This window comes from Nilaparvata lugens, chromosome 9 (genome assembly GCF_014356525.2).
Source record: "Nilaparvata lugens isolate BPH chromosome 9, ASM1435652v1, whole genome shotgun sequence".
Classification (NCBI taxonomy): domain Eukaryota; kingdom Metazoa; phylum Arthropoda; class Insecta; order Hemiptera; family Delphacidae; genus Nilaparvata; species Nilaparvata lugens.
Window position 1 is genome coordinate 25505809 of NC_052512.1, and position 21374 is coordinate 25527182.

At 34.3% G+C, this 21374-nt stretch overlaps 2 protein-coding genes across 2 annotated transcripts; both read left to right on the plus strand.

Annotated features, from left to right (window-relative positions):
• The first annotated feature begins 238 nt into the window (after positions 1 to 238).
• LOC120353088 lies at positions 239 to 1688 on the plus strand. Its single transcript, XM_039435694.1, has 2 exons — positions 239 to 523; positions 1481 to 1688. The coding sequence occupies exons 1-2, from the start codon at positions 402 to 404 to the stop codon at positions 1671 to 1673; spliced, it is 315 nt and encodes a 104-aa protein (XP_039291628.1). The 5' UTR covers positions 239 to 401; the 3' UTR covers positions 1674 to 1688.
• Positions 1689 to 7480: 5792 nt separating this feature from the next.
• On the plus strand, positions 7481 to 14716 carry LOC111055603 (cytochrome c oxidase assembly protein COX16 homolog, mitochondrial). The gene is made up of 3 exons (XM_022342834.2): positions 7481 to 7792; positions 8756 to 8867; positions 14435 to 14716. The coding sequence occupies exons 1-3, from the start codon at positions 7671 to 7673 to the stop codon at positions 14492 to 14494; spliced, it is 294 nt and encodes a 97-aa protein (XP_022198526.1). The 5' UTR covers positions 7481 to 7670; the 3' UTR covers positions 14495 to 14716.
• Positions 14717 to 21374: the final 6658 nt, after the last annotated feature.

A 21374-nucleotide genomic window follows, 5' to 3' on the forward strand; every position in this document is an offset into this window, starting at 1 on the left:
TGCGTCCAGACGACAAGATATTTTTGATACGGTTTTGATGAAAAGCGTTTGAATTCAAACCCATGAAACTGGATGGAATATTATTTTCTTATCTTTGAAAACATCAATTTTTTAACCTGAAAGAAGCTATTAATAATAAAATCCATGAATATTAATCAAATATTCATCAGTGCCATTGCCATCTTCATTCCGGAGGCAGTGGCTAATCATCTGTTTATAATTTAAAGAGGTTATAAAAAAACATAACCTATCAAATATAAAGATAATTTTGGTTTTGGTCATTATTTCAGCTTCACGTATTTAAGTAGATTGATTTAACTTGATAGTCTTGGAAATGAACTGATGAATTATCAAATTGTATCGCCCTTGATAATAACGACAAACATTAATTTGTAATTAAGATGAATAATATCATAATGAAATTGAAAGAAATTTCAAAATCAAATTTCTTCAAACATGCAGTTCCATTCTTTCTAACAGTTGGATTAGGAACATTATTTTTAAAAGAATTTGCTTCTTTGAGGTGAGTACTCCCAGATTATAATGATATTTTGATATTTATATAGACCTACCATTTATATCCTTATGGTAATCCTTTTACTTGAAATCACAGATCAAAAACATCAGCATCCTAAAGAAAAGCTCTTGCATTGTTGCACCCGATTCTGTAATTCGGCGCGTTTATTTGTTTTGTATAGTATGTATTTATATTGAGGTAAGTTTTTGTTTGTGCGGACGTAGACTGAGTAAGAGTGCCGTATATAAAGTTAATTGATTTTTGGAAGAAAGGCTTTACAGAATTAGAGTTTGCCGATGTTTTAACACTCATAAGAACCAAAGCTAATTTTCTTCTGTCGTCGGATCAAATTAGTATATTTAGTCCATGACCGGCAGTCCCAGACAGACTTCGTCAAAGTATAAAACAATTAATACACAAATAACTAGAGATGGCTGCAGATAGGTCGTTTCATGTGGTTCTGCAGATGGAATGCAATAGTAAATCATAAAACATCTCGAACTGGTCCACAAGTCTACCGGTTTCATCATCTCTCAGTGAGTACAGAGGGTAGCTGATGAGTCTTTCACGTACCAGCCTACAAAACTTCCCATACTCCAGCTCACCAACACAAATCGGCAGTCTGTTGAAAAATTTTAGCATCTGTAAGGGGTAGCATTCATGTGCTTTCGAAATTGCTACCAAGATAGCAAATCAATGTTTATCAGGTAGATACAACGCCTTTATAACATAAATCTCACTATAGATATGTAGTCTAGATGAATCACTATATTTTTCATTTGAAACCAATCACAACATATATTATACATGTCAGTTTCGGATCATTCGGTATGAGTAAGTTTCAATCTCACACAATGTTGAAACACGTTTATTTGGTCGCCTGGAAGCTCATGTCTCAACTTTTTTTTATCAAAAGTAAAGTGCTCTCTTTTCATTATAATATTGCGTTCTTATTGATTACAGGTACGAGTATAGGAAGAGTGAGCTTCTATCACCCCAAGACATAAAAGCACTAAAGGAAATCACAGGGGGCAAGTTACATACCTTAGAAGAAGAATATGAGAAGTTGAAAAAGGTTTGTAACCTCTATGCTTTTTTATCTAGTAAACCTATTATGAGATTTACTTTGAACGTTCAGTATTCCATAATTATGTAAAGCACCAACGCTTTACATTCAACAAAAGCTGACAGTCTGAAGTGAATATAACTTTAGTGTCCTTCTTTCCAGTAAATGTAAGAGATCTCGTGGTATTTCACCATAAATGAGAAGAATAAGACTTTGATGTTGTCAATACCACTAAAAATATAGTAGAATTGACATCAGCGTCTTATTCTTTCAATTATGGAGAAATACCACAAGGTCTCTTACCATACAAGGAAACAAATTTATTGGAAAGAAAAGAAGGACACTAAAGTAACATTCGAATTATATTTAATAGTAGTGTTGACAACATCAACGTATTAGGGCCGTTTGCACAATATAGATTGCTAAATTCGATTAAGTTAATCTGAAAGTTTAAACTTGAATCGGTTTTCTCAGTCCATTCACTAATCCAGTTTAAGTTAAACTAGTTTAGCGTTGAGTTGGTAATAGAATGTGATCGTTTATAATATCAGGAAGGGTAATTTTTACAGGAAAATTTGTTTGCAAACCATCAATGAGGTTATGGATTGAGGTTATGTAGCTACTATTTCCTGGTTCAAAATCCACAGAGCTGTAAGTTGTACGGTAATAAGAGTGAAAAGCAATCAAGAAATTCTTCAAAAAATTATGAAATGCTATATTACTATTAGAAACAAACTTATATTTAGTTGACACAAAAATATAATCTAGAATGTAAGATAAAAACCTTATTTTGTTATGAAAATCTACTACGGTTTTCCTCGTTTATTAGAAATCTCTCGAAAGCAAATATATGTTATTTGTTATTAAAAACATGTTTTCTAATCAAAAATCACTGATAAAAACTGTCTGATTTTCTATCAAGTGGCTTATTTAATCAAATAGGTACTAATTGGCCCTTGCTTTACTCAAGCAAGACCGTTAAAAAATTCTCTATCATCCCAGAAATTTTAATGATTCGTTTTTTGCCCAATTTTTCTCAGTTCCAAAATTTCTTCGCAGTTATCTTCATCAATCGCATTAAAAACTTCTATCAATTTCTGTGAATTCTATCAATAATGATTCACTATAACCTAAATAATTATTATCGTCTACAGAAGCATTAAAAACAAACGTCGAAAAATAATTTACTATTAGCTGTTTCCCCATCAAATTTTACAGATGACTAGTTAATCCAAATTATTTGGTTTAAACCTCCTGTTTTGGATGTTTAAACTGATACTGCACAAACGGAATTTTAGTTTAAACCAAAAAAAAAAAAACAGATTTGGTTTAAGCTGTAGCTTAAACTTACACTGTGCAAACGGCCCTTATTCTTTCAAATTTATTTACTTCCGGGCAGAAAACAAAACTGTACAATTAATTCTTAACTTATGGAAGGGTTTACATACTGGCCGACTATAAGAAAAATCTGGTGTGGCGCACTTACACAACTTTCCTTGCAGTTATAAAAATTGATCACCTGAAGCTAGTGTTCACGCGCATCTCAAGTCTACTATTCAAAGATCTGAGCCAGCTGGTTACAGAACAATAACGCTGGAGACACACGAAGTCTGTTCTTCATAGTGAATGATTTAAGAGAATCAACACTTTGTGGTCATATGGGACATATATATGAATCATATATTTTTTATCTCATATTGATCAGGATTTTAGAGTTTTAATTTAGAAAAGTTTAATGAACAATGTTTTTGTCTTTGAACAGTTTTTGTCATCGACAGAAAGATTGTTTATTTCATTTGTTATCAAAATTATTGTAGCTTTCTCTTTTGTTTTTGATAACAAACGTGCTCGCTTGTGCGACTGATAAAAATATGTATTTGAAATGGCTTCATGTTTGGCATTGACTGAGTTATATATTAATACCCAAAAATTTTACTTGTGGTGTGTGAGCTCGTTCGTTAGGACTGTGAGTAAAGTCCGGCTGTTCTGGTGAAGGGGATAGATTTTGTTCTTGTTTTATAATACAGTTTTCCTGTCACAGTTCGGGCAGTTTAAAGAGAATTGTATTATTGAATAAGAAGGGATCTGAACCCACTTCATTAGATCAGTTTTTTTTTTTATTTTTAATTAATAATTAACGTCGCGTTTCAACCAGTGGATGCCAAATTGGGAAGCCATTTTTCATTAAGGTAGGTGACTACTGAGTAATTGTTTTAAATTTTCCATAACCACAACAAATTTAATCTTCACTAGCAGCCAAGCGAGTAGCCCTTGAAATATTCATCTGTTTATAGTTATTTCCTAATTTCTAATTATAATTCTAATTTTGTACAAATAATTTATTGTTTTGTTTTTAATTATCAAAAACCAGTACGATCATTTCTTGTTTTTAATTTTCCCACCCTTACATACTCGGTGAAGGCACGTATTGCTTACATATTTGGTGGAGGTTTATCCTGCCGTCCATATCGTGCTTACAACTTGCCAATAGTTTGCAATTGAATGATCATATTTTCTCGAATTTCAAGCTTATTTTCAATTTTAGGTGAGAATGTTACTGGACATTAATTGTAGAGATTTTCCACTTGTTACTTTCCTTGCCCTATTACCTATCCTTACCTATTACCATAGGTAAGGAAAGTATTGCTTTCCAAAAAAAAATCCCTAATTTCAAGTTTTCTATACGTTTCAAGGTCCCCCGAGTCCAAAGACATGATTTTTGGGTGTTGGTCTGTGTGTGTGTGTATGTCTGTGAACACGATAACTCCATTTCAATTAACCGATTGACTTGAAATTTTAAACTTAAGGTCCTTATACCATGAGGATCCGACAATAAGAAATTCAATAAAATTCAATTCAAGATGGCGGAAAAAATGGCGGATAATTACTAAAAAGTCATGTTTTTCTAGAAAATGGCTCTAACGATTTTCTTCAAATTTCATGGATAGCTATTTATAAGCCCTATCAACTGACATGAGTCTCATTTCTGGGAAAATTGCAGGAGCTCCGTAATATTCTTGAGAAAAATGGCGGATAATCACTAAAAAACCATGTTTTTCAGTTCATAAAAAGAACACATAGTCGAAATATTTCATCTGTAGGTAGTTTTGACGACTTTTAAAAAAATATCATCGAATTTCACAATTCACACAAAGGAAAAAGTACTCTGAAAACAATAATAACTAACCTAACCTAACCTAAGCTTTTCCTAACCTAACCTAACCTAACCTAAGCTTTTCCTAACCTAACCTAACCTAACCAACCTAACCTAACCAACCTAACCTAACTTTTCCTAACCTAACCTAACCTAACCTAACCCACCTAACCTAACCTAAGCTTTTCCTAACCTAACCTAACCCAACCTAAGCTTTTCCTAACCTAACCTAACCTAACCAACCCAACCTAACCTACCTAACCTAACCTAACCTAAGCTTTTCCTACCTAACCTAACCTAACCTAACTAACCCAACCTAACCTAAGCTTTTCCTACCTAACCTACCTACCTAAGCTTTTCCTAACCTAACCTACCTAACCTAACCTAACCTACCCAACCTAACCTAACCTAACCTAACCTAACCTAACTAACCCAACCTAACCTAACCTAACCTAAGCTTTTCCTACCTAACCTAACCTAACCTAAGCTTTTCCTAACCTAACCTAACCTAACCTAACCAACCTAACCTAACCTAACCTAACCTAACCTAAGCTTTTCCTACCTAACCTAACTAACCTAACCTAACCCACCTAACCTAACCTAAGCTTTTCCTAACCTAACCTACCCAACCTAACCTAAGCTTTTCCTAACCTAACCTAACCTAACCTAACTAACCTAAGCTTTTCCTAACCCAACCTAACCTAACCCAACCTTACCTAACCTAACCTACCCAACCTAACCTAAGCTTTTCCTAACCTAACCTAACCTAACCCAACCTAACCTAAGTTTCTCCTAACTTAAAGCTTTTCCTCACCTAAGCTTTCACTAACCAAAGCTTTCCTAACCTAAGCTTCACTCAACCTTAGATTCTCCCAACCTTAGCTTCTCCTAACCTAAGCTTTTCCTAACCAGAGCTTTTCCCAACTTAAGCTTATTCCTCACCCAAGGTTTTCTTAACCCAAGCTTTCCCCAACCAAAGCTTTTCCTTACCTTAGCTTCTCCTAACCTTATCTTTTCCTAACATAGGCTTTCCCTAACCTTAGATTTTTCCAACCTTAGCTTTTCCTCACCAATTTTTCCCCAACCTAAGCTTTCCCTAACTTGTGCTTTTTTTAACCTAAGCATTTCCCAATCGAAGCTTTCCCCAACCAAAGCTTTTCATAACCTAAGCTTTCACAAACCAAAGCTTTTTCTAACCTAATTTTTCCCAACCCAACAGTTTCCTAGCCTAAGTATCTCCTAACCTAAGATTTTCTCAACCTAAGTGTTTCTAAGCTAATGCCTCCTAACCAAATCCTTTCTATGCAAAATCTTTCCAACCTAACCTCCCCTAACCTAACCTTTTTCAACCCAAACCTTTGTAACCTGAGTTTTTTATTATCCCCAACCCAACAAAGCCTAACTCGAACTAACAAATGCAGTCCAGCCAACCATTGAGCTCCCCTCTAACCAAGCATTTTCCAACCTAATATAACAAAGCCTTACCAGATAAAGTCTGAGCAACCCTCAGACTTGCTCAGTCTTCATCACTTAAGGTTTGATAGTCACATCAAACTTTGGTAGGTAGGGTTTCATCAATATCGTTAGATACAGGAGAAAATGTGGTCAGCAGTAATTATGGTTAGCTCCATTTAAAAATATTCTCAACATTTTTCAGGCAAACAACTGGCACATTTTTGATATTTTCCAGATTTCCTATCAACTTCATCAATAGCATTAAATACAGAAGAAAATGTGGTCAGCAGTAATGGTTAGCTCTTTGATGGAATTAGAATTTTTATTCAAATTTGATACATTTGAGTTCTAATTCAAAATTATTTTTTTCCCAAAATTGGATTTTTTTTTTGAAAAAATTGAAGATAGGTAGTGAAAATTATAACTGGAACCGTTTTAAGCATAAGTTAGCCTGTGGTACTTTTCTGTAAGTTGTATAATTCTGAATGATTGAATAAATAAATAAACTTTAATTATTAATACCTAAATGAGACTTTACAATTTAGTACCCATTGGGGTTTCCAATTTTTTCAAAAAAAAGTTTGAATTGGTTTGTTTTTTCAGATTGGTTTCTACAAGGATGCAGGTTTGATGCCTAGTGAGATCGGACTCCCCGATTATGTATTAAGTATTCCAATAATGGGAAAAAATGTAGAACAAATTATAATTTAAATATATCAAATTGAAGTTTGTAAAACAATAACAATAAAAAAACAATAAAATAAATATTGAACTCTTGAATCATTAATCGAACAAGTTGAAATCGGAATCTTTCTTATCGAGCAATTTCAAAAACCGATGACAACTCTATTTAGCATGCTTCAAATTTGTGACCTGTAGAGAATAACGCTTTGTTGAATTATAGACAAGGATAGCAACACCAATGTTAATCAAATGCTGCAATTATTATAACGTGAGACGTATAATAATATTATTATTGATTTGTTTATTGAAAGACAAAACTGTTAGACTGTACACCTTCAGAAGTATTGTATGACGATCAAATGCCTTGACGTAGAATTTATTTGTTCGTTTCCATTGCGTCCAGACGACAAGATATTTTTGATACGGTTTTGATGAAAAGCGTTTGAATTCAAACCCATGAAACTGGATGGAATATTATTTTCTTATCTTTGAAAACATCAATTTTTTAACCTGAAAGAAGCTATTAATAATAAAATCCATGAATATTAATCAAATATTCATCAGTGCCATTGCCATCTTCATTCCGGAGGCAGTGGCTAATCATCTGTTTATAATTTAAAGAGGTTATAAAAAACATAACCTATCAAATATAAAGATAATTTTGGTTTTGGTCATTATTTCAGCTTCACGTATTTAAGTAGATTGATTTAACTTGATAGTCTTGGAAATGAACTGATGAATTATCAAATTGTATCGCCCTTGATAATAACGACAAACATTAATTTGTAATTAAGATGAATAATATCATAATGAAATTGAAAGAAATTTCAAAATCAAATTTCTTCAAACATGCAGTTCCATTCTTTCTAACAGTTGGATTAGGAACATTATTTTTAAAAGAATTTGCTTCTTTGAGGTGAGTACTCCCAGATTATAATGATATTTTGATATTTATATAGACCTACCATTTATATCCTTATGGTAATCCTTTTACTTGAAATCACAGATCAAAAACATCAGCATCCTAAAGAAAAGCTCTTGCATTGTTGCACCCGATTCTGTAATTCGGCGCGTTTATTTGTTTTGTATAGTATGTATTTATATTGAGGTAAGTTTTTGTTTGTGCGGACGTAGACTGAGTAAGAGTGCCGTATATAAAGTTAATTGATTTTTGGAAGAAAGGCTTTACAGAATTAGAGTTTGCCGATGTTTTAACACTCATAAGAACCAAAGCTAATTTTCTTCTGTCGTCGGATCAAATTAGTATATTTAGTCCATGACCGGCAGTCCCAGACAGACTTCGTCAAAGTATAAAACAATTAATACACAAATAACTAGAGATGGCTGCTGATAGGTCGTTTCATGTGGTTCTGCAGATGGAATGCAATAATAAATCATGAAACATCTCGAACTGGTCCACAAGTCCACCGGTTTCATCATCTCTCAGTGAGTCGTACAGAGATGATGAGTTTCTCACGTACCAGCCTACAAAACTTCCCATACTCCAGCTCACGAAAACAAATCGGCAGTCTGTTGAAAAATTTTATCATCTGTAAGGGGTAGCATTCATGTGCTTTCGAAATTGCTACCAAGATAGCAAATCAATGTTTATCAGGTAGATACAACGCCTTTATAACATAAATCTCACTATAGATATGTAGTCTAGATGAATCACTATATTTTTCATTTGAAACCAATCACAACATAATAACTGATATTATACATGTCAGTTTCGGATCATTCGGTATGAGTAAGTTTCAATCTCACACAATGTTGAAACACGTTTATTTGGTCGCCTGGAAGCTCATGTCTCAACTTTTTTTTATCAAAAGTAAAGTGCTCTCTTTTCATTATAATATTGCGTTCTTATTGATTACAGGTACGAGTATAGGAAGAGTGAGCTTCTATCACCCCAAGACATAAAAGCACTAAAGGAAATCACAGGGGGCAAGTTACATACCTTAGAAGAAGAATATGAGAAGTTGAAAAAGGTTTGTAACCTCTATGCTTTTTTATCTAGTAAACCTATTATGAGATTTACTTTGAACGTTCAGTATTCCATAATTATGTAAAGCACCAACGCTTTACATTCAACAAAAGCTGACAGTCTGAAGTGAATATAACTTTAGTGTCCTTCTTTCCAGTAAATGTAAGAGATCTCGTGGTATTTCACCATAAATGAGAAGAATAAGACTTTGATGTTGTCAATACCACTAAAAATATAGTAGAATTGACATCAGCGTCTTATTCTTTCAATTATGGAGAAATACCACAAGGTCTCTTACCATACAAGGAAACAAATTTATTGGAAAGAAAAGAAGGACACTAAAGTAACATTCGAATTATATTTAATAGTAGTGTTGACAACATCAACGTATTAGGGCCGTTTGCACAATATAGATTGCTAAATTCGATTAAGTTAATCTGAAAGTTTAAACTTGAATCGGTTTTCTCAGTCCATTCACTAATCCAGTTTAAGTTAAACTAGTTTAGCGTTGAGTTGGTAATAGAATGTGATCGTTTATAATATCAGGAAGGGTAATTTTTACAGGAAAATTTGTTTGCAAACCATCAATGAGGTTATGGATTGAGGTTATGTAGCTACTATTTCCTGGTTCAAAATCCACAGAGCTGTAAGTTGTACGGTAATAAGAGTGAAAAGCAATCAAGAAATTCTTCAAAAAATTATGAAATGCTATATTACTATTAGAAACAAACTTATATTTAGTTGACACAAAAAATATAATCTAGAATGTAAGATAAAAACCTTATTTTGTTATGAAAATCTACTACGGTTTTCCTCGTTTATTAGAAATCTCTCGAAAGCAAATATATGTTATTTGTTATTAAAAACATGTTTTCTAATCAAAAATCACTGATAAAAACTGTCTGATTTTCTATCAAGTGGCTTATTTAATCAAATAGGTACTAAATTGGCCCTTGCTTTACTCAAGCAAGACCGTTAAAAAATTCTCTATCATCCCAGAAATTTTAATGATTCGTTTTTTGCCCAATTTTTCTCAGTTCCAAAATTTCTTCGCAGTTATCTTCATCAATCGCATTAAAAACTTCTATCAATTTCTGTGAATTCTATCAATAATGATTCACTATAACCTAAATAATTATTATCGTCTACAGAAGCATTAAAAACAAACGTCGAAAAATAATTTACTATTAGCTGTTTCCCCATCAAATTTTACAGATGACTAGTTAATCCAAATTATTTGGTTTAAACCTCCTGTTTTGGATGTTTAAACTGATACTGCACAAACGGAATTTTAGTTTAAACCAAAAAAAAAAAAAACAGATTTGGTTTAAGCTGTAGCTTAAACTTACACTGTGCAAACGGCCCTTATTCTTTCAAATTTATTTACTTCCGGGCAGAAAACAAAACTGTACAATTAATTCTTAACTTATGGAAGGGTTTACATACTGGCCGACTATAAGAAAAATCTGGTGTGGCGCACTTACACAACTTTCCTTGCAGTTATAAAAATTGATCACCTGAAGCTAGTGTTCACGCGCATCTCAAGTCTACTATTCAAAGATCTGAGCCAGCTGGTTACAGAACAATAACGCTGGAGACACACGAAGTCTGTTCTTCATAGTGAATGATTTAAGAGAATCAACACTTTGTGGTCATATGGGACATATATATGAATCATATATTTTTTATCTCATATTGATCAGGATTTTAGAGTTTTAATTTAGAAAAGTTTAATGAACAATGTTTTTGTCTTTGAACAGTTTTTGTCATCGACAGAAAGATTGTTTATTTCATTTGTTATCAAAATTATTGTAGCTTTCTCTTTTGTTTTTGATAACAAACGTGCTCGCTTGTGCGACTGATAAAAATATGTATTTGAAATGGCTTCATGTTTGGCATTGACTGAGTTATATATTAATACCCAAAAATTTTACTTGTGGTGTGTGAGCTCGTTCGTTAGGACTGTGAGTAAAGTCCGGCTGTTCTGGTGAAGGGGATAGATTTTGTTCTTGTTTTATAATACAGTTTTCCTGTCACAGTTCGGGCAGTTTAAAGAGAATTGTATTATTGAATAAGAAGGGATCTGAACCCACTTCATTAGATCAGTTTTTTTTTTTATTTTTAATTAATAATTAACGTCGCGTTTCAACCAGTGGATGCCAAATTGGGAAGCCATTTTTCATTAAGGTAGGTGACTACTGAGTAATTGTTTTAAATTTTCCATAACCACAACAAATTTAATCTTCACTAGCAGCCAAGCGAGTAGCCCTTGAAATATTCATCTGTTTATAGTTATTTCCTAATTTCTAATTATAATTCTAATTTTGTACAAATAATTTATTGTTTTGTTTTTAATTATCAAAAACCAGTACGATCATTTCTTGTTTTTAATTTTCCCACCCTTACATACTCGGTGAAGGCACGTATTGCTTACATATTTGGTGGAGGTTTATCCTGCCGTCCATATCGTGCTTACAACTTGCCAATAGTTTGCAATTGAATGATCATATTTTCTCGAATTTCAAGCTTATTTTCAATTTTAGGTGAGAATGTTACTGGACATTAATTGTAGAGATTTTCCACTTGTTACTTTCCTTGCCCTATTACCTATCCTTACCTATTACCATAGGTAAGGAAAGTATTGCTTTCCAAAAAAAAATCCCTAATTTCAAGTTTTCTATACGTTTCAAGGTCCCCCGAGTCCAAAGACATGATTTTTGGGTGTTGGTCTGTGTGTGTGTGTATGTCTGTGAACACGATAACTCCATTTCAATTAACCGATTGACTTGAAATTTTAAACTTAAGGTCCTTATACCATGAGGATCCGACAATAAGAAATTCAATAAAATTCAATTCAAGATGGCGGAAAAAATGGCGGATAATTACTAAAAAGTCATGTTTTTCTAGAAAATGGCTCTAACGATTTTCTTCAAATTTCATGGATAGCTATTTATAAGCCCTATCAACTGACATGAGTCTCATTTCTGGGAAAATTGCAGGAGCTCCGTAATATTCTTGAGAAAAATGGCGGATAATCACTAAAAAACCATGTTTTTCAGTTCATAAAAAGAACACATAGTCGAAATATTTCATCTGTAGGTAGTTTTGACGACTTTTAAAAAAATATCATCGAATTTCACAATTCACACAAAGGAAAAAGTACTCTGAAAACAATAATAATTATTATATATATATATATATACATATACAGTAGTCTGATCGTAGTTTCAAATATGTTGCTGCCAATCGTCATCATGTTATTCCCCTAAATTATTCTCCTTCAAGAATGGGGCTTACAGTTCAATGAGCAAGGAAAGTTGTGTGAGTGCGCCACACCAGAATTTTTTGTTTAAATTGTATCTGAAGCCTGAATTGGGAATCTAAAATCAAACTTTGCATGAATGGGGCGGAGCTCCTGAAATTAGTACTGATATGGGACTTGTGGCAGTTGATAGAGCTTATCAATGACTATTTTAGGTATACATCAAAATTGTTGGAGACGTGAAAACCCCTGTTTTTGACAACATTTTCGCCATTTTAGCCGCCATCTTGAATTGCATTTGATCGAAATTGTTCTTGTCGGATCCTTATATTGTGAGGACCTTGAGTTCCAAATTTCAAGTCATTCCGTTAATTGGGAGATGAGATATCGTGTACACAGACACACATACACTCATACACACACACATACAGACCAATACTCAAAAACAACTTTTTTGGACTCAGGGGACCTTAAAACGTACAGAAATTTAGAAATTGGGGTACCTCAATTTTTTCGTAAAGCAATACTTTCCTTACATATGGTAATAGGGCAAGGAAAGTAAAAATCTGGTTTGGCTCACTCACACTACTTTCCTTGCCAAGATAAAATATTACTCACTAGTATATATTCTTGCTTTAATCGGACCTCCTTTGGTTTATTTCTAATTCTATCCAATAGTACTGCAGGCCTATTAACATTTTACTAGTTACTATTATTACAATGTATTTCACTCAATTATTATTTATTTTGTTGGTCTTGGAATTACTTATTTCATTTATTATCATGTTTATCTCAATTCTTATGTACATTACATTTTCTAAATTAAATTATTGTTCAATTTTTTATTGACTCGCACTTCGCCCTCTGCACCCCTGTGGTGTAGGTAGCAGCCTCTGCGCTTCGCCCTCTGCACCCGTGTGGTGTAGGTAGCAGCCTCTGCGCTTCGCCCTCTGCACCCCTGTGGTGTAGGTAGCAGCCTCTGCGCTTCGCCCTCTGCACCCCTGTGGTGTAGGTAGCAGCCTCTGCGCTTCGCCCTCTGCACCCCTGTGGTGTAGGTAGCAGCCTCTGCGCTTCGCCCTCTGCACCCCTGTGGTGTAGGTAGCAGCCTCTGCACATCGCAGGATGCGGTTTTCTATTATTTCTGATGAAAAGTTTAGTTATTTATTTTTCATCTTTCATAAAAGCTTATAACTAATTTTAGTTCAAAGTTTGGACATTGTTGATAGTTTTCAAAAAAAGGCACGCGGTCGGGAATCAAACTCAGACTTTTTGCTTAGTTGGCTAGTATTCTTCCTGAGATCGGGAACGGAAGATGTGAAATTTGATGACAACTTCTTCAAAACAGTTGTTCTGCAGATAGAATTATCATTTTTTCTAGGACCCCCTGCTAGTCTCCCAGAAAGGAGACTCATGCCAGTTGATAGATAGTTTTTAATCACGTGTTATCGAATGGGCACGTTAAGATGTTAGTCCCAGCTGATGTATAACATTGAGGCACATCGACGGTTCAAATTATAGATTCAGGCTAGGTGCGACTTTCTCTTGAGCGACTCCTATACCAAATACATTTTTTGTTTTCAATTTGTAGCCGTAAGAAATAGTTTTTTCCTACAGTTACGTTGAAAAGTGGCCATTGCTGCACTGATTACAGAACGCAAAGAATCACTTTTCCGCTCTAGTGCGGGAAAAATTTTTCTGCACTCCAGATTTGCAACATGGCAACGCAAAATACTTAGTAGGTTATATGGAGCAACAGTGCAGCAAAATCAAAATGAAGTTGGTAACAGTGACTGCTGTGGCTGCTATAGTGAGCAGAGGTGCAACCAAGCACAACGCGCTAATTATTATTCATTATATATTATAACCAAGGACAACGAGGACTTTAGGATTTTAGGATTAAGGTTTTTATCAATAATAAAATTACACAGAAAAACATTTGATGGATTTCAGGCAATTTTACCCATAATTACCCACTTTTCATATTCAATGGTAACTGTAGGAAAAACTTAATGTGAAATACGTGCGCAAAGTTCCTCTGCTGCACTCAACAAACCATTCCGCCCTCGCCTAAACGTTTCTTTCGGTGCAGCAAACTGTCACTTTGCGCACTAGTTGCACAAATAACTATTCTTCTACCCTTACCTCGTCACCCTCTCTTGTGCCTTTTCTTACATGCTGTTCTTTTATGTTGAATTTTTGCTCTTGTTAACTTGCATGACGTGTTGTATGTTGATTGAACCTTTGACTGCCAGACAATTTCATCAGTGATATAATGAATGAATAAATAAATATTATTCATCTATTTCCAGATGGACCTGGATAATTGGGAGAACAAGCGAATACCAAGGCCGTGGGGTGAAGATGAATGAAAACTCAATCACTACTTTTAGGTTTTCGAAGAATTTCTTGATGATTAGAAACCTTGCCCTTGTAAATACTGTAGACTGTAGATAATTCTATAAATTTGAATGTAATGTAAATTCAAGACGCCCTGTTCAAAATAAATTGTTGTTTATTTATAATGAGGCTGCTCTTTCAATCAATCGTATATTGATTGTCAAATAATATACTGTGATGACATTCGTGCTAAACTGTCTTCAACCTTTTATGGCCTACATAACAGAAACGCTTTCTATATTCAACTAATGGCCGTTCTCAACCTTCGCTATTTTTTGCCACGGACTGAATCAAATAATTCATGGAAGATCTTTGAAGGTCTAAACAGACAGAATCAAATATTTCATAAAATATCTTTAATGGTCTAATTCTAATTTGTTACCTCTTATTAAATATTTAAGTTTTTTACAGATCCTTGCGGAACGCGGTTCTTATAAAATATTTGATATTCAAGGTTATAATTTAACTGATTGATTATATTAATAATTATTTGATATTATACGTTATTTTTTTGACACAAAATTATATTTAAAAAAAAACCAATTTACAAAATAAAAATATTATGTACTCGAACACAGTTTCAATAACAAAACAACAAAAAATCAAAACAATTCCATGAATACACTGAGCAAAATAACTTTTTAGAAAATGGTCTGCATATTATTACTTGTATAGATAAACGTTGGTCAAAGATGTTTCATAAAATATTTTATCGTCCCCACAAAATTATTTTTCACGGGTTTCTTCAATGAATATAGTAAACATTGATATTTCATAATTGGACTCTTGTTAAATGTACTGTATTTTCAAAGACAGGTTCAAGGTTTTTGAGTAAATATAGCGTACTGATACTCTAGCAAGAGGATGTAAAATTCAACATATATTAAAAAACTTCTACCCACAATTAAAAAAATCAAGGTTAGGTATACTTCTCAAATAGAAACGCAAACATTTTTGTGAATTAAATTTCCCGGGGTTAATGAGTCTCATTTCCGAGAAGTTGTACTCTTAGGCCTATTTCAAACTTTATCAGCTTAGGTTTTGATAGGCCTGCATTTTCCATTGATGTCCATTCTGTGGCCTTCCGGGCATTGGGCAGGTTTGACAAATAATGAAGTAGTAAGTGGTAATCCTTGTGTGGTGTATTTGGTAGTAGTAGTACTATAATTCAATTGAAGTTGGCTGATATCCTGTGTCTCACTATAGTTAGTGTGGCCGTTTTCATTAGTTGACAACTTGAGAATAGAATCGTGATCTTCGTTGGAATGATGACCATCTTTTGTTGGTAATCCAAGGGAGGTACTCGTCATCAGCATTGCAGCCACCACCACCATCATCATCATCATCATCTGTAATATATGAATTAATATTACAACAATAATTGTGACTGTGCCTCTCTATAGTGCCATTCCTGTCAATCAGCCTTCCATATACGAGGGTGAGTCAATTATTATCCGCAATGTAGGTGTATTTCTGTTCATGTTGGTAGCACTGTTAATTAGCGTTAATAATGCATTATTTCCTTATTTGTGCTTATATCTAGGCTAGTTTTAAACTGCTGTTCTTATTCCATCATCACTGACATGCTTTTACTTATGGCTGCTCCACTTATCATTTGCACCAACGTTGAGTGAACCGTTTTCCGAGGTCGGAAGGTGTATCAGGGGAAATTCATCAAAACTTTCAGTTCTATACGGGAATAGTGTTTTACCATAACTGAGAGTTTATGAATGAAATTCAATAAATTTTGTCCACTCTCCTACCACTAAAAACGGTTGGCTCACTAATCGTTATACTCTTATTTGGTGCAAATGAATAAAGTAGCTGCCATAATTAACAGCATGCCAGTGATGATGGAATTGAAATAGCTGTTTAAAACTAGTCTAGATATAAGCACAAATTATAAGAAAAGAATGCATCAACAGTCTAACCAACATAAAGAAAAATACACCTATATTGCAGATAATAATTTGACTTACCCTCGTGAATAGAGGTTGCAAGATATAACGACCCTTTAACTCCCATCTCAGCTATGATTTTTTTTTGGGGGGTGGGTGAGAGTTTGGTGAGTTTGTTGTTGGAGCCGGTACCCTCACTTCAAACATTCAGTACACTGGAAGTATGCATGCAGAGAGGGGAAGATGTGTGAGAGAGCGATTCCAACCCCTACTACGCCAGCAACTCCTTCGCAGTTTGAGGGGTTGAGGGTCATTAAGGCTCAACTCACACTCACGCGACTCCAGTCTCTTCTCGACATAGCATGTGTTTTCAAATGGTGACACTCAGACCAGTCGATTCTAGTCTCCGCGATCTCACGACTGTGACACTGAGCACTACCTCCGTAAACAAAGCCGTAGTGCATTCGTGTGACGTCAGCACAGGTAGAACTCCTATATCAATAAAAATTCGTTGATTTCAGCTGATCTATATCAGCTAGTGTTTCTATCGGTGTAGGACCCCTACCTGTGCTGACGTCAGACGAATGCACTACGGCTACGGAGGTAGTGGACTGAGTCGAGCCTCGACTTGAGTTGCCTAGTACCGTGCATTTTTAATGAAAGTGAGGTTATGTTTCATGAAAGTGATGTTTTATCATTTTAGATAACACAATAATACGAATTACATAAGACAATAAATATATTCATAATAATTATTATAAAATTTGTTACATGCAAATAAGTGAAGAATTAGATCTTATATTTTTAATCAAGTATGGTTAGAAAATAGAATAGCATGGAACTGAAGTAGTGTCAATGAGCGAGAAAGTCGTAAGGTCGAGAGACTGGAGTCGTACGATTTGTGTCGAGGTAGTGTGAGTTGAACCAAATTCTTTCGATCCCATCAGTTTTCAAGGTCCGATTCAAAAATCTTTCGCCCCAAGGCACTATTCACAGAGCCGTCCTCAAACACCTCACAAATATACTGCAAGTGCAAAAAATATAGTTGGAATATAATAAAGTAAGCAAGCTATGCTGGATAAAATTGAATTATTATTTATGTTTCCATAAACAAACAATGCCCAGAATCGGATAAAATCGTATAGACTAACCTTACGAATTAGCAGAATTATTTTGCAATTTGAGAAAAATATATAGGAAACGTTTAATTAAATAAAATTTAATTAACATATATTACTACCTAATGTATATTAGACCAATTTTTGACCAAGCTAACATCTATAGAGCTAAGACACGAATTTTGGAGTAGGCCTACAAGAAATAAAACATATACCGTACTATAGACTAAATAACGGCTCGACATGTGTGAAATATAAGAAAATGCAAAATCTTATTCATTCAGAATTTGAAAATCAATCCTAGCACTACTGTCTAGTTTTGTCAATTATTCGGGTTATTCATCAAAATGTGGGAGAGAGAACCTGAGAACCAGATCTGGGGTGAGCCTGTTTCTCTCTCCAGATTGCCTGCAGAAATAAATGAATATATCATAGAGGAATGATAGCACAAGATATCCCATGGTATGGGACGTTTATGTTCCAATTTTCACTGTTAACTCAAGCCGATAGTCCTAGTAGTTCTTTATCGTGACGCTGTTAGTCTCGAGGGTAAAATAATGTTTGTGAATGAAGACAAGCGGTCGGTAGCTGCTTTTGCAGAGTGTGCTGATGGCGGCGAGCGACAACACGCTGATGATAAACAGTAGTAGCTGTAGACAAGGATTGAAATGATATGTGTATACAATTTTTAGACTCTTTGATCTATATTGATATAGATCTGTAGGAAGTGTGAAATTAATTTTTCTTTTGGTTTCATGGATTTTAATTCTAGTCTTTTAATTTTCAATGTTTCATTTTCCCCTCTGGACTATCGTAAATATTACAAAAGTATATTATTTTTGTATTAGTATCTGGCCTTATTTTAAAAACATACGGTAATCATTCTACTACTCAAAAAAATGAAGTAATTTTATTTATATTTTTAATTTTTGTTTTTTCTTTATCTCTGTGGTTTGAGATTTCAATGTAACATGTTGTTTACCATAGGTCTCTTCAGACCTGGCAAAGGAAATCAAATAAATCAATCAATCTCATATTGTGCTCTTCTTACACTCTCACCCGGCTAAAGGTAAGCGCACACAGATCGTCATCGGACGGACGGCACGCATCGGACGAATGAGACGATTATATTTGATGCATTGTTTTCAATTGGAGTGCGCATACCTATACGATGCGGATAGGTATGCGCACACCAATTGAAAAAAATGCATCAAATCTAATCGTCTGATCCGTCCGAAGACGACCTGTGTGCGTCTACCTTTAAACAGTAGCCTAATAGACAGTTTCATTTTTTCATTTTCATTTTTCATTTATTTATCGTCACATTACATCAATTTTTGAGTAACACTCATTCGACTGGTGACATGTCAATACTAGAACAAAATTATATCTAAAAGACTTAGTTCTAACTTCTTGAAAGTAAAATAAATAAATACACTCTATGATGTATCTCATCAAATTCACATGGAAATGAAAGTCACAAAAAGTTAAGTTACACTCTACAGCCCCTTTTCACAAATTAAAATTCGGCAGCAGAGTATAGGGCTTTCTCTACTAGCATTTTTCTGACTGTTAGTTTGAATTTGTTTATTGAATCTAGATTTCTGATGGCTGCAGGTAATTTATTAAAATAACGTATTCCAGAGTAGAATGGAGTTTTTTTTAGAGCTGTGTGCCTATGTACTGGAAAAGCAATGAGACTACTATTACGTGTATTATACCCGTGATTATCTGTGCAGAATTGAAATTTATCTAAATTTTGTTTAACAAAAACCAACAATTGATAGATAAAAATAGATGGTATTGCGTTAGAATGTTTAGGTTTTTGAAGAATGCTTTGCAAGAATCTCTTGATCTCAATCCACAAATGACTCTTATCATTTTTTCTGGATTATAAAAATTTTACCGCTATAAACATAATTTCCCCAGAAAATGGTTCCATAGCTTAGATATGAGTAGACATATGCGTAGTAGACGGCCAATAGGGTGCTTTTGTCTAGTGAGTGAGAGAGGGTGAGAATTACAAAATAAGCTTGATTTAGTTTTTTTGCAAGGACCTCAATAAGGACAGTAATCGGCTTGAGTTAATAAGAAATCGGCTTGAAAATTTGGAACATGAACGCCCTACACCATGTAAAGTATTAAATCTGGGTAGATAAAAAGCCCTAACAGAAACAGTAATAGGTCTAAAAATAAAGTAACTGGCTAATATCGCCAAATAGATAATAACTAAGATTAGATAGCATCAGCTTGTTCTGACTAAATGGTACAAAAACCTAAAAAGGATTTGAAGGAATTTTATTGCTCATAAATAGATTATTATATAAAATATTTGAAGATTGAGGTTATGTACATGTATTCACGGATCGGTGACCTAGAGATCGATCAAACCGAGAAACGTAGAATCTGACCAAAACCCCTTGGCAGAGCTTTATTGCAATCAGATGGTGTGCAATGTGAAAAAACACCTGATCACGTGGCTAATTATTAAGTAGCATGGAATTAATATTAATGTATAGAATATTAGCTAGCATGTAAAGAGCATAATTAAAAAACCAAATAAAAATAATTTAATGTATTCAGGAAATAAGAGGTACCAGGCGCATGAATACCAAATAAAATTTGCATGCACCAATAGTAAAACGGCAGTTAATAGGCGGCAATTGTAGGCCAATTCAAAAATATTTATATATATTTCTATAAATGTTCGGAATCTATGTTGAATTGTTATATAGTCTATGTTATCGATATTGCTCGAAAGCAAAGAAACTATTAATCATACAATCTAAGTAATATTTTGGTATTTTTTGTAAGATCTATTTGAACCTAAATGGCGGAGGACTAAGATATTTAAATTTTATGCTAATTTGAAAGTCGGAAATAGGATCTGTAAAACTTGAGAAAGGAGAACCAGCACTCGCCAGCCAAATGCCACCATAAGAGGACCCCAAATATTTTAGAGCGTAGTACCTTACTAATGATTTTGTAAAAGTTAAAGTTAAATTAAATTATTAAATTTCTTAAAAGACTTCGTGATGCTATTGTGAAGCAGAAGTCATTTTCATTTTTAATTAAATTTCTAACCCCTTGGAGGAGACGATTCCGGCTACCATATTCCCGGACCACATGGAGTTGGATCGACATCGGCGGCTTACAAGAAGATTTTCGACACGTGAGTGATAAATTTGAATTAGTGATGGGCGCCCTAGTGCTTCGAATTAATCTGATGATCAAAGCTAGCTCGCCGAAAGGGTTTTTATTATAAATTAAGAAATTAATAAGAGTAATGTTCTTATTATGTTATCTTAACACTATGCTATTATACAACAAATAAATACCTCTATGGAGCTATCATTGAGATCTAATTTGAATACATTACATTGATTATTGTAGCTAAGGTCTGCGCCTCTGGGGTCTACCCGGTCTACACAATCCGTTTCGGTCGGGTCTGTGGCCAGGATCACATGTTACACCCTGGGTTTGTAGCACAGTGACAGCATCGACGGTTTCATCTGTGTTTTTGATCTGGGTTACTCCAACCTGAGCAAAGCCTGGGTCATAGTCAGCGTCAGCGTCTCCTTCGTCGTCTTCGGATTCAGTGTCGGTTGTTGGAGCATTTTTTTCATCAGCAATGGCCGCGAACAGTGACACATTTAGCAGTAGAAACAAGTGCAGCCACATTATCTGAATGCAAATAAGTTCAGATCAATGGTTTTGACCAGTTTTAGTAGTTTCAACTGTCACATTCTGAATAGAACAAGTTGATATTTGGTGTTGTAGAAATATCCGTCAAATTGTGCAGGATTGCCAACTTGGTATAAAAAAGTTCACAGTTG

Bases quoted from the DNA above. Each gene is read 5' to 3' on its own strand.
- LOC120353088 (XM_039435694.1), top strand. From the start codon at position 402: ATGAATAATATCATAATGAAATTGAAAGAAATTTCAAAATCAAATTTC. The intron at 524-1,480 runs GTGAGTACTCCC...TATTGATTACAG, and splicing joins AAAGAATTTGCTTCTTTGAG to GTACGAGTATAGGAAGAGTG.
- LOC111055603 (XM_022342834.2), top strand. From the start codon at position 7,671: ATGAATAATATCATAATGAAATTGAAAGAAATTTCAAAATCAAATTTC. The intron at 7,793-8,755 runs GTGAGTACTCCC...TATTGATTACAG, and splicing joins AAAGAATTTGCTTCTTTGAG to GTACGAGTATAGGAAGAGTG. The intron at 8,868-14,434 runs GTTTGTAACCTC...ATCTATTTCCAG, and splicing joins AATATGAGAAGTTGAAAAAG to ATGGACCTGGATAATTGGGA.